This window comes from Rhinichthys klamathensis, unplaced genomic scaffold, assembly GCF_029890125.1.
Source record: "Rhinichthys klamathensis goyatoka isolate OS25496 unplaced genomic scaffold, OSU_Roscu_1.1 h1tg000639l_1, whole genome shotgun sequence".
Classification (NCBI taxonomy): domain Eukaryota; kingdom Metazoa; phylum Chordata; class Actinopteri; order Cypriniformes; family Leuciscidae; genus Rhinichthys; species Rhinichthys klamathensis.
Window position 1 is genome coordinate 959590 of NW_026607085.1, and position 13872 is coordinate 973461.

A 13872-nucleotide genomic window follows, 5' to 3' on the forward strand; every position below is an offset into this window, starting at 1 on the left:
ACAAGAATGAACCTCATTGGTTCTTGAGGAAGCTCAAACGTGCTGCGTAACACACAAGAATGAACCTCATTGGTTCTTGAGGAAGCTCAAACGTGCTGCGTAACACAAGAATGAACCTCATTGGTTCTTGCGGAAGCTCAAACGTGCTGCGTAACACACAAGAATGAACCTCATTGGTTCTTGAGGAAGCTCAAACGTGCTGCGTAACACACAAGAATGAACCTCATTGGTTCTTGCGGAAGGTCAAACGTGCTGCGTAACACAAGAATGAACCTCATTGGTTCTTGCGGAAGCTCAAACGTGCTGCGTAACACAAGAATGAACCTCATTGGTTCTTGAGGAAGCTCAAACGTGCTGCGTAACACACAAGAATGAACCTCATTGGTTCTTGAGGAAGCTCAAACGTGCTGCGTAACACACAAGAATGAACCTCATTGGTTCTTGCGGAAGCTCAAATGTGCTGCGTAACACAAGAATGAACCTCATTGGTTCTTGAGGAACCTCAAACGTGCTGCGTAACACAAGAATGAACCTCATTGTTTCTTGAGGAAGCTCAAACGTGCTGCGTAACACAAGAATGAACCTCATTGGTTCTTGAGGAAGCTCAAACGTGCTGCGTAACACACAAGAATGAACCTCATTGGTTCTTGAGGAAGCTCAAACGTGCTGCGTAACACAAGAATGAACCTCATTGGTTCTTGAGGAAGCTCAAACGTGCTGCGTAACACAAGAATGAACCTCATTGGTTCTTGAGGAAGCTCAAACGTGCTGCGTAACACAAGAATGAACCTCATTGGTTCTTGCGGAAGCTCAAATGTGCTCCGTAGCTCAAACGTGCTGCGTAACACACAAGAATGAACCTCATTGGTTCTTGAGGAAGCTCAAACGTGCTGCGTAACACAAGAATGAACCTCATTGGTTCTTGAGGAAGCTCAAACGTGCTGCGTAACACAAGAATGAACCTCATTGGTTCTTGCGGAAGCTCAAATGTGCTGCGTAGCTCAAACGTGCTGCGTAACACACAAGAATGAACCTCATTGGTTCTTGAGGAAGCTCAAACGTGCTGCGTAACACACAAGAATGAACCTCATTGGTTCTTGCGGAAGCTCAAATGTGCTGCGTAACACAAGAATGAACCTCATTGGTTCTTGCGGAAGCTCAAATGTGCTGCGTAGCTCAAACGTGCTGCGTAACACACAAGAATGAACCTCATTGGTTCTTGAGGAAGCTCAAACGTGCTGCGTAACACAAGAATGAACCTCATTGGTTCTTGCGGAAGCTCAAATGTGCTGCGTAGCTCAAACGTGCTGCGTAACACAAGAATGAACCTCATTGGTTCTTGCGGAAGCTCAAACGTGCTGCGTAACAAGAATGAACCTCATTGGTTCTTGAGGAAGCTCAAACGTGCTGCGTAACACAAGAATGAACCTCATTGGTTCTTGAGGAAGCTCAAACGTGCTGCGTAACACACAAGAATGAACCTCATTGGTTCTTGAGGAAGCTCAAACGTGCTGCGTAACACACAAGAATGAACCTCATTGGTTCTTGAGGAAGCTCAAACGTGCTGCGTAACACACAAGAATGAACCTCATTGGTTCTTGCGGAAGCTCAAATGTGCTGCGTAACACAAGAATGAACCTCATTGGTTCTTGAGGAAGCTCAAACGTGCTGCGTAACACAAGAATGAACCTCATTGGTTCTTGAGGAAGCTCAAATGTGCTGCGTAACACAAGAATGAACCTCATTGGTTCTTGAGGAAGCTCAAATGTGCTGCGTAACACAAGAATGAACCTCATTGGTTCTTGAGGAAGCTCAAACGTGCTGCGTAACACAAGAATGAACCTCATTGTTTCTTGAGGAAGCTCAAACGTGCTGCGTAACACAAGAATGAACCTCATTGGTTCTTGAGGAAGCTCAAACGTGCTGCGTAACACACAAGAATTAACCTCATTGGTTCTTGAGGAAGCTCAAACGTGCTGCGTAACACAAGAATGAACCTCATTGGTTCTTGAGGAAGCTCAAACGTGCTGCGTAACACAAGAATGAACCTCATTGGTTCTTGAGGAAGCTCAAACGTGCTGCGTAACACAAGAATGAACCTCATTGGTTCTTGCGGAAGCTCAAATGTGCTGCGTAGCTCAAACGTGCTGCGTAACACACAAGAATGAACCTCATTGGTTCTTGAGGAAGCTCAAACGTGCTGCGTAACACAAGAATGAACCTCATTGGTTCTTGAGGAAGTTCAAACGTGCTGCGTAACACAAGAATGAACCTCATTGGTTCTTGCGGAAGCTCAAATGTGCTGCGTAGCTCAAACGTGCTGCGTAAAACACAAGAATGAACCTCATTGGTTCTTGAGGAAGCTCAAACGTGCTGCGTAACACACAAGAATGAACCTCATTGGTTCTTGAGGAAGCTCAAACGTGCTGCGTAACACAAAAATGAACCTCATTGGTTCTTGCGGAAGCTCAAATGTGCTGCGTAGCTCAAACGTGCTGCGTAACACAAGAATGAACCTCATTGGTTCTTGAGGAAGCTCAAACGTGCTGCGTAACACAAGAATGAACCTCATTGGTTCTTGCGGAAGCTCAAACGTGCTGCGTAACACACAAGAATGAACCTCATTGGTTCTTGAGGAAGCTCAAACGTGCTGCGTAACACAAGAATGAACCTCATTGGTTCTTGCGGAAGCTCAAACGTGCTGCGTAACAAGAATGAACCTCATTGGTTCTTGAGGAAGCTCAAACGTGCTGCGTAACACAAGAATGAACCTCATTGGTTCTTGAGGAAGCTCAAATGTGCTGCGTAACACAAGAATGAACCTCATTGGTTCTTGAGGAAGCTCAAATGTGCTGCGTAACACACAAGGATGAACGTCATTGGTTCTTGAGGAAGCTCAAATGTGCTGCGTAACACACAAGAATGAACCTCATTGGTTCTTGCATGTCAAGCCAACATGCTTGAGCCTCTGTTTACACTGATGTTGATGAAGGGTCTGTTCTTTATATAAAGCAATCGTGTATCTTCAGAAAATTTGGGACTAAACCGCTCAATTCATATGGATTAGTTTTATTATCTCTTTATGAGCTTTTTGAAGTGTCAAAGTGTCAGTTTTTTATCTGTCTAGGGACAGAAAGCTTTCAGATTTCATCAAAAAGCTCTTCATTTGTGTTCTGAAGATAAACGAAATTCTTACGACATGAGGGTGAGTATTTAAAAACAGAATTTTCATTTTAAGGTGAACTAACCCTTTAACATAACACTTACAGAGGATTACAATGTATTTTCCTGTAACATTCATAATAGCATCAAACCATGCGAAACAACAAAAAGAAAAAAAAGAGAACAGAAAAAATACAGGTTATAATTTACAAGAAATTAAGATAAAATATTTCCAAAATTCTATATATCTGTTTTGCTTTTCCATTTCTTGCATCTTTTTTAGGCCTCAATATAATAGCCTATAAGTTCAGAGCTGCGTTCAGCCCCGGCAAAACGTTGCACAACGTTTTTTAAACAGAAACGGTGATGCGTTGAACACACTGTTAGGATGATGCAAGAGTTGTAACTATGGCAGCTGAGAAGGCCATTCTTTGTGAAGAATTTTCAGAGCCTGATGAAGTGCCGACGTGCTTTTTCGGCCGATACATCTCATACTTTTTTTTCTTTTTCTTAACGGCCCATAAAACTCGTACATCGGCGGCCCATTTCATTTCACCCAGCCCCGCCAATTAAGCAAAAAAAAAATGAAATGGGCCGCCGATGTACGAGTTTTATGGGCCGTTAAGAAAAAGAAAAAAAAGTATGAGATGTATCGGCTGAAAAAGCACGTCGGCCCACTGGGAATCTCCCGTAGTCCCGATGGCCAGAGATATAGATAGCCTACATGCCTGTGTGGTGAAGTGGCGCTTTAAGCATGACTCTGCCCCATGTATATTTACAGAGCCTTATTTAGAGTATATAAAGGGCAGCCCCAGAGTAGCGGGAGATTGCGTCATCATTGTGTCACCTGGGCGTCATGGTTGCCGGTGCTCGACAGCTCTGAGTGTGAGCTGGTGTCTGTTCGGAGGTACTGATCGTACCGCTCGAGAGGGTGTTTCCTCTGCATCATTGCTGTAGTTCCAGTTTAGGAGCGATCGTACGTAGAACACGGCGTGCTGTGAGTGACTGCTGCCCTTCTGCTTGTAAATGGTATGAGAGAATGGTCTGCCGGATGTTTGAACGGAAGTCCCGCTGATCGGCCGTGAAAGTGGCCGGTTGATCGCAACACTGATTAGCCTTGACGCTGCTGTTTTGCTTGGGTGTTTTTTTTTGCTTTTTCATATTGTAATATTTGGTTTCTATTTGGAGAGTAATTGATTATTCGTTTTTTTGCGTGTTCTTTTGTTTTTATTTTATTAAGTGACAGTACATTCTTTTCATGTTTATTTTGTGTTAATTGTTTTTGGCTGGCAACCTTAACAATTAATGCTGTTTTCTGTATCAATTGGTTTTCTTTCTTTTCTTTCTAGGAGCAGGGGTGACCCAAAAGTGGGCAGGCTAGCCATCCTGTGCATGGTGAATGGAAACTCCTTTTAAGAGTGCGGTGTAGGGTTTCTTGCAGTGGATTTCACTGGAGTGTGTGCTTTGGAAGTTTTGGGGCACGGTGTACTTATTGTGGGCTGATTCGAAGCCCACCGCTCAGCCTGCCCAGCTAATGGTGCGCCCCAGCTCCATGACGAGAGCCTGCATTTGTTCCCTTGTCGGACCTAGTTGCTCATATACAAATTAGCTCAAATGTAAATCAGTGGCCTGGTTTTCCATATCAACTATTTTGCTGACCCTAGTGGTATTTTAAACTATTTATGATCATTGAATAAAGAGACTTTTCTGTAATCACGTCTCAGTGTTTTGTGATTGTGGGAAGGAGAACGAACTTGTGTGCCCTTTTATGGGTTTTTTTCCCCAGCTGGTTAAATGCTGGGGTGGCGTAGTCGTCATTAATTAGAGCTCTGTATGGGAGAGCGCAGCCCATCCTATATCGCTAAAAAAGAGCCACTTGCTACAATCTGGCGTAGTCGGCAGGGTTTTCTCCTCCTTAACACACTGACCTGAGACGTAGATATTTGTATGAATTGTGGTTGATTTGTTGTTTTTTTGTTTGTTTTTTTTTAGAAGCAAAACAGCAGTGTTAATTTGGCTGGGAGTGTGCTTTTCGTAGTAAGCTGAGTTCCATCTTGGCATGTGGTATTCTCTGGTCAAAAATTGTGGTAAGTTTCTCTGTTCCATCGTGCGAATTTTAAAAATGGGAGATGAACTACAGGAACTAAGAGAATTAGTAGCTCAATTAAGAGTTGACAATTTGAAGCTGCGTCAGGATCAAGCCCTGGCCATTTCACAAGAGATTGCAACGGAGAACGTATTCCTCCCCGCTCACCTTTGATCGACCGAACAGACACCAGGGCACTGGGAGGCAGGCAGCCTTATTTAGGCGCGACGTTGAGTAGCCGTAAAGGCAGAGGACCTGTAACCAGTGCCTTACTCATGTTTTTAGCCGTCATGTCCGAGAACTCGTGTATCACTTGTTTCTCATTGGGTAGCCGTAAAGGCAGAGGACCTGTAACCAGTGCGTTACTCATGTTTTTAGCCGTCATGTCCGAGAACTCGTGTATCACTTGTTTCTCATCGTGTAGCCGTAAAGGCAGAGGACCTGTAACCAGTGCCTTACTCATGTTTTTAGCCGTCATGTCCGAGAACTCGTGTATCACTTGTTTCTCATTGTTCAGCCGTTATGTCAGAACTCGTGTATCACTTGTTTCTCATTGAGTAGCCGTAAAGGCAGAGGACCTGTAACCAGTGCCTTACTCATGTTTTTAGCCGTCATGTCCGAGAACTCGTGTCTCACTTGTTTCTCATTGTTTAGCCGTTATGTCAGAACTCGTCTACCACCTGTTCTCGTTGAGTAGCCGTAAAGGCAGAGGACCTGTAACCAGTACATTACTCCTGATTTTAGCCGTCAAGGCAGAGGCCTTGTGTGTCGAGTGCGTCCGTGATCTCGTGTTGTAGCCGTCAAGGCAGAGTAACTGTTTATCACTCGCGATGTAGCCGTCAAGGCTGGGAACTTGTAATAAGCTGTCCATCGTCGGGTCGGCGATGCAAAAGCGGGGGGTAGATTGAGGTGAAGTGGCGCTTTAAGCATGACTCCGCCCCATGTATATTTACAGAGCCTTATTTAGAGTATATAAAGGGCAGCCCCAGAGTAGCGGGAGATTGCGTCATCATTGTGTCACCTGGGCGTCATGGTTGCCGGTGCTCGACAGCTCTGAGTGTGAGCTGGTGTCTGTTCGGAGGTACTGATCGTACCGCTCGAGAGGGTGTTTCCTCTGCATCATTGCTGTAGTTCCAGTTTAGGAGCGATCGTACGTAGAACACGGCGTGCTGTGAGTGACTGCTGCCCTTCTGCTTGTAAATGGTATGAGAGAATGGTCTGCCGGATGTTTGAACGGAAGTCCCGCTGATCGGCCGTGAAAGTGGCCGGTTGATCGCAACACTGATTAGCCTTGACGCTGCTGTTTTGCTTGGGTGTTTTTTTTTGCTTTTTCATATTGTAATATTTGGTTTCTATTTGGAGAGTAATTGATTATTCGTTTTTTTGCGTGTTCTTTTGTTTTTATTTTATTAAGTGACAGTACATTCTTTTCATGTTTATTTTGTGTTAATTGTTTTTGGCTGGCAACCTTAACAATTAATGCTGTTTTCTGTATCAATTGGTTTTCTTTCTTTTCTTTCTAGGAGCAGGGGTGACCCAAAAGTGGGCAGGCTAGCCATCCTGTGCATGGTGAATGGAAACTCCTTTTAAGAGTGCGGTGTAGGGTTTCTTGCAGTGGATTTCACTGGAGTGTGTGCTTTGGAAGTTTTGGGGCACGGTGTACTTATTGTGGGCTGATTCGAAGCCCACCGCTCAGCCTGCCCAGCTAATGGTGCGCCCCAGCTCCATGACGAGAGCCTGCATTTGTTCCCTTGTCGGACCTAGTTGCTCATATACAAATTAGCTCAAATATAAATCAGTGGCCTGGTTTTCCATATCAACTATTTTGCTGACCCTAGTGGTATTTTAAACTATTTATGATCATTGAATAAAGAGACTTTTCTGTAATCACGTCTCAGTGTTTTGTGATTGTGGGAAGGAGAACGAACTTGTGTGCCCTTTTATGGGTTTTTTTCCCCAGCTGGTTAAATGCTGGGGTGGCGTAGTCGTCATTAATTAGAGCTCTGTATGGGAGAGCGCAGCCCATCCTATATCGCTAAAAAAGAGCCACTTGCTACACCTGGATGTCACACTTTAAATCCTACCTGTTGGCTTTGAGCATGCCCTTATTTAGCTGCTGTCGCATCAAATGACATGCCATCTCCTTTTCCCTCTTTCTTTTTCTATTTTTAGCCCCACAGCATTTTGTTTTATCCATCTTTTTCGACGACAACTCACTACTCGTACCTGCTCGCCAGTGGACGCGCACTGTTATGAATGCACACACAGAAGACTGTATTATCGTAATGTTTCGACTTTATTCTCGAAATGTTTCGACTTTAATCTCGAAATGTTTCGACTTTAATCTCGAAATGTTTCGACTTTAATCTCGAAATGCTAGTTTTTTATTTTTTTTTACTGATTTTTTTTACGTTGCGGTTTCGACTTTATTCTCGAAATATTTCGACTTTAATCTCGAATTGCTTTTTTTTTTTTTTTACTGATTTCTTTTTTTTTTTACGTTGCGGTTCAGGGCTTCTATTTTTAACTTCATTGCAAGTGTATGACATTTGGTATAATAAACAATGGTAATTAAGTGCTTTTCCTAAAGATGAGAAAGAAAATACAGGGTAAAACAGTATGAACTACAAATAAAGTCAGTATGTGAGGCTAGATGTGTTTTAGTCTGAATTAGGTAAGATGCGTGCTTCCATTTCAGTTTCCACAAATCCCTTCACTCGATTGGGATGTTCTCTTGTGTTCTGGGCGGCAAGTGCAGTAACTGTAACTGTTTTTTTTTTTACTGATTTTTTTTTACGTTGCGGTTCAGGGCTTCCGTATAACACAGCCTAGGCCTACACTAAAAAAAACCCCCCTGTAATCGTTCTTCAAAATGTCTTCCTTTGTGTTCAGCAGAAGAAAGAAACTCATACAGGTTTGCAACAACTTGAGGGTGAGTAAATGATGACAGAATTTTCATTTTTGGGTGGAGTATCCCTTTAAATATGTAATAAACAGTAATACAATCAAGTAGCCTACATTAAGATCACCTTTTTTAATTGGATGCAGAGCTCTAATGCGGTCTGTTCTTCCAGATGAAATTAAACAAAACAGGTGTTAATTGTTAAATAGATTTTAACAGGGCTGGAATGGCATATCAAAAGACAGCACGGAACTCTTTAAATATTTTTTTTTGTGTTAACTGTAATTTTTGAAAAGTTAAAAATCGGTGTTCAAAGAGATCGGGTGATCTTGTTTTTGAGTTGGTAAAGTTGCGATGGTGGGAGGAGAGCAGCATTCTCAACCCGAGTCAGAATAAAAGCAGGCTACACTTATTTAGTGAAAACTGCATTCCATCAGAAGACCGGAGACAGCGGTTCAGACATCATCGCTTTAAAGCTGTTGTTGCCTTTTGTGATTATGTAAAAATAACAGTAGGCTAGTTCACAAGAATGATTGCTCTCGTCTTACTGGTTTTCGGAATCGGAGGCGACTCATTGCTGCAGTGGATTTGGGATTTCATGTATAAGGAACGTCATGTTCTCCTCACGTCACCCCAGTGGAGTGTGTGCGCAGCTTTCAGCACTCATCTCATCTTCTCTGCTCCCTTCATGCTTCTGGATGTGTTCAGTACACACGTGGTGTGGATTCATAAGTACAGGATACGCAGTGAAGCCGTTGATTTATATCAGTGGTTTCGATGTGGTTCTCGAATTTTATGGAAATATATGGTTGGCGTTTTACCGTTAACCGCGTTGTTTCTGTCGGTACGGCGCACGCATTTCCCGGAGAGAGCACCGTCCTCATTTCATGCATTCAGGGAATGTGTCTCATGCATGCTCATCTTCGATACGCTGTTCTTCATGTTTCATTATACCATTCACAAGTAAGCAGAACACATCTCTCTAATCTCAGCATGTGGACCTTGGCAAAGTTTTAAATTCTGTTCATCTCGCTATATTAAATATGTTTCGGTTATGGCTTTCTCAGTTTGTGTAAACTATAGGGTTCAGAGTATTTTTTTATTTATTCCACATTATTTTTTACACATGTCTGGTACAAATATGCGGCTTTGTTTCATTCATACAGTGTATACTTTTTTCTTTATTTACCCTGGAAAATGAAAGTTAAATGTGACAACATGCCCCATAGTATGAACGTTGTAACATGTGAGGGGCACATTGTAACACGATGACATATGACAGCTTAAAATGTTTTCTGATCTAATAAAAAAAATATACAGGGGGGAGGGAGTAATAAAGGCCTTCTGAAGCAAAACGATGAGTTTGATGAAAAATATTCATATTTAAAACATTATAAAGTAAAATAACTAGTTTCCAGCCAAACGAACATATGGATCTGACTTACGTGTAAAGTGCAACTCGTGCTAGTAATGTGACATACTGCGGATATTTACGCTATGCCATGAGGCACTATGCCACTTCCGACGCCATAAGTTGCGCATTAGGCATGGCCGGAAGCTTGAATTTTACTTTATAACATTTTTCTTACACAAACTCATCGCTTTGCTTCAGAAGGCCTTTATTAACCCTAACCGCTTTACATTTTGCCTCACATTCACCCATTTACTCACTCGTTCATACACCGATGGCGGTGTCAGCCATGCAAGGCACCATCCAGCCCGTTGGTAGCAGCTGGGGTTAGGTGTCTTGCTCATGGACACCTCAACACTTGGTCAGGTGGAACCGGGGATTGAACCACCAGCCTTCCGGTTTGTAGACAACCTACATGAACCACTGAGCCACTGCCACCACACAGTAATCAAGCCTAGATATGACCAGGGCCTGGACGAGGAGTTGTGTTGCATGCTGCTCAGTTAGGAAAGGCCTGGTCTTCCTGATGCATTGCAAACCTGCATGATCGAGCTGTCTTTGTAATCTGGTCTGTGAAGGTCAACTGGTCATCAAATATTACTTCAAGATTTCTGACCGACCTTGAAAGATTGACGATTAATCTAGCTGGATAGTGAAGTCGTGCTGTGGAGACAGATTAGCAGGGAGGACGAGAAGCTCAGTTTTTGCCAGGTTGAGCTGCAGGTGATGTTCCTTCATCCATGCCGAGATGTCCGCCAGACAGCTTGAGATACACTCACCGGCCACTTTATTAGGTACCCCATGCTAGTAACGGGTTGGACCCCCTTTTGCCTTCAGAACTGCCTCAATTCTTCGTGGCATAGATTCAACAAGGTGCTGGAAGCATTCCTCAGGGAGTTTGGTCCATATTGACATGATGGCATCACACAGTTGCCGCAGATTTGTCGGCTGCACATCCATGATGCGAATCTCCCGTTCCATCACATCCCAAAGATGCTCTATTGGGTTGAGATCTGGTGACTGTGGAGGCCATTTTAGTACAGTGAACTCATTGTCATGTTCAAGAAACCAATTTGAAATGATTAGAGCTTTGTGACATGGTGGAAGTAGCCATCAGAGGATGGGTACATGGTGGCCATAAAGGGATGGACATGGTCAGAAACAATGCTCAGGTAGGCCGTGGCATTTAAACGATGCCCAATTGGCACTAAGGGGCCTAAAGTGTGCCAGGAAAACATCCCCCACACCATTACACCACCACCACCAGCCTGCACAGTGGTAACAAGGCATGATGGTTCCATGTTCTCATTCTGTTTACGCCAAATTCTGACTCTAACATCTGAATGTCTCAACAGAAATCGAGACTCATCAGACCAGGCAACATTTTTCCAGTCTTCAACTGTTCAATTTTGGTGAGCTCTTGCAAATTGTAGCCTCTTTTTCCTATTTGTAGTGGAGATGAGTGGTACCCGGTGGAGTCTTCTGCTGTTGTAGCCCATCCGCCTCAAGGTTGTGCGTGTTGTGGCTTCACAAATGCTTTGCTGCATACCTCGGTTGTAACGAGTGGTTATTTCAGTCACTGTTGCCCTTCTATCAGCTCGAACCAGTCTGGCCATTCTCCTCTGACCTCTGGCATCAACAAGGCATTTCCGCCCACAGAACTGCCGCTCACTGGATGTTTTTTCTTTTTCGGACCATTCTCTGTAAACCCTAGAGATGGTTGTGCGTGAAAATCCCAGTAGATTAGCAGTTTCTGAAATACTCAGACCAGCCCTTCTGGCACCAACAATCATGCCACGTTCAAAGTCACTCAAATCACCTTTCTTCCCCATACTGATGCTCGGTTTGAACTGCAGGAGATTGTCTTGACCATGTCTACATGCCTAAATGCACTGAGTTGCCGCCATGTGATTGGCTGCTTAGAAATTAAGTGTTAACGAGCAGTTGGACAGGTGTACCTAATAAAGTGGCCGGTGAGTGTACGTGCAGCTACTGTGGGATCATCTGGTTGAAATGAGAGGTAGAGCTGTGTGTCATCAGCATAGCAATGGTAAGAGAAACCATGTGCCTGTATGATGGATCCCATTGATGTGGTGTAAATAGAGAAGAGGAGTGGCCAAGAACTGAACCCTGAGGAACCCCTGTGGTCAGTTGATGTGCTTTGGATACCTCACCTCTCCATGTGACCCTGAAGGACCTACCTGTGAGATAGGACTCAAACCAGTGGAGGGAAGTTCCAGTAATGCCCAGTGATGAGAGGGTGGACAGAAGGATATAATGGATAAAAGCGTCTGCTAAATGACTAAATGTAAATGTAAATAATGATTCACAGTGTCGAAAGCAGCAGACAGATCCAGCAGAACGAGGACTGATGATTTGGAAGCAGCTTTTGCAGGGCTTCTGTGACCGACAGTAATGCAGTCTCGGTTGAATGTCCTTTCTTGAAGCCAGATTGGTTGACATCCAGCTGGTTGTTCAGAGACAGGAAAGATGATACTTAGTTGAAAGCAACTCGTTCAAGTGTTTTCGCAATGAATGGTAGGAGAGAGACAGGTCTGTAATTCTCTAAAAGTGATGTGTTTAATGTTGTTTTTTTAAGCAGTGAAGTTACACGAGCCTGCTTGAATGCTGTAGGGAAAATGCCAGTGTGGAGGGATGAGTTGAAAATGTGTGTGAGAGCTGGTAGAAGTGTGGCAGAGATGGCTTGTAGAAGGTGTGAGGGGATAGGATCTAGAGGGCAGGTGGTAGGATGACTTGAGAGGAGAAGTTTAGATACTTCTACCTCGGTTAGTGGAGAGAAGGAGGAGAGAAGGTTATTGGCTGTGGGAGAGGTTAGTCTGGGTTCCTGTGTGTTTGGAGCTAAGAACTGACTGCTGATAGTTGTAGTTTTGTTAGTGAAGAAGTTAGCAAAATCATCAGCAGTTAGCAAGGAGGTTGGTGGTGGTGGAGGTGGACAGAGGAGACAGTTGAATGTCTTAAAGTGTTTGTATGTTAGAGGCACGGTTGATCTTGTTGTGGAAATATGAAGATTTTGCAGCGTGAACATCAACAGAAAAGGATGACAGCAGAGACTGATACATACTCAGATCAGATGTGTCTTTTGATTTGCGCCATTTCCTCTCCGTTGCCCTGAGTTTGGTCCGGTGTTCACGAAGAACCTAAGATAACCAGGGGTTAGAGGGAGTAGCGCGTGCTGGCCTGGAGGAGAGAGGGCAGATACTGTCTAAAGAAGAAGTTAAAATGGAGCATAAAGTATCCGTTTCCATATTCACATCCAGAGATGGGAATTGCTAGGGTGAGGGAAGAGAAAAAGTTTCATGACATAACTTTGTATAATTAGACAAAAATTGTTCACATCCAGCAAACAAAAAGCTCAATGAGGGTGCTCAACCATAAAAAACAAAAACAAAACATGTTCTACACGAGAACATGCAATAAATAATTATTCTATTCATGGAGCTGTGATGTGCCAACTTCTTCTTTTTATTCATTACAAATACAAGGAACAAAGATCATGTGCAAAGCTAAATACTTTATATAGAAAATATAGAAAAATCACTCTCCTACATTCATCTTTTATAATCTGTTGATGTCATTATGATATATCTCACTCTACTTATTTTCTCCACAGATTCTCCATAGATTCAGCATAAATTAAATAACATTTTATAACACACAATAATAGAGACTAAAACAAATTTATGTATTTTTTCCCAGAATTCCCTGGCTGTACCACAACATCCACCGCATTCACCATCTTAACAGGGACACTTTTGCATTGGCAGCTCAAGACTCCAGTATTTCTGAACTGCTGTCTCTACAAACCCTTGCATTTATCAGTGCCATACTGGTGGGCTGCCACCCTGTTAGCGAAATCCTTTTCCATCTGGTTAACACCTGGATGGCAGTGGAGGACCACTGTGGATATGACTTTCCTTGGGCACTGCACCGGTTGCTGCCATGCTTTGGTGGGGCTCCACACCACCTGGCCCACCATCAGCACTTTAAAGGGAACTTCGCCCCCTACTTCAGACACTGGGATTACATCTTTGGGACCTCATTGCCCATCCCAGTAAATGAAGGAGAAAATTGATAAGGTGAATCCTGGGTTAATTAGACCACTATGACAGTGAGATTGAGGCTGTAAAAAAGTCTATCATATTTCACCCTGAATGAACTGTCATTTAACATTTTAACAGATTTTCAAATGTCCTTACTGAAATAAGTCCAGATATACCAAGGAACATCAAGTTAATTTGGTTTATAATAATCAGACAGTTTACAATCACACTTGCAAGTGTCTCATTTTTT

At 43.3% G+C, this 13872-nt stretch overlaps 1 protein-coding gene across 1 annotated transcript; it reads left to right on the top strand.

Annotated features, from left to right (window-relative positions):
* Window positions 1–8679: 8679 nt before the first annotated feature.
* Window positions 8680–13654, top strand: ch25hl3 (cholesterol 25-hydroxylase like 3). The gene is made up of 2 exons (XM_056241412.1): window positions 8680–9113; window positions 13279–13654. The coding sequence occupies exons 1-2, from the start codon at window positions 8680–8682 to the stop codon at window positions 13652–13654; spliced, it is 810 nt and encodes a 269-aa protein (XP_056097387.1).
* Window positions 13655–13872: the final 218 nt, after the last annotated feature.

Excerpts from the sequence above, each read along its gene's own strand:
- ch25hl3 (XM_056241412.1), top strand. The coding sequence starts at position 8,680 with ATGATTGCTCTCGTCTTACTGGTTTTCGGAATCGGAGGCGACTCATTG. Across the intron at positions 9,114-13,278 it reads TTTCATTATACCATTCACAA|AATTCCCTGGCTGTACCACA; the intron begins GTAAGCAGAACA and ends ATTTTTTCCCAG.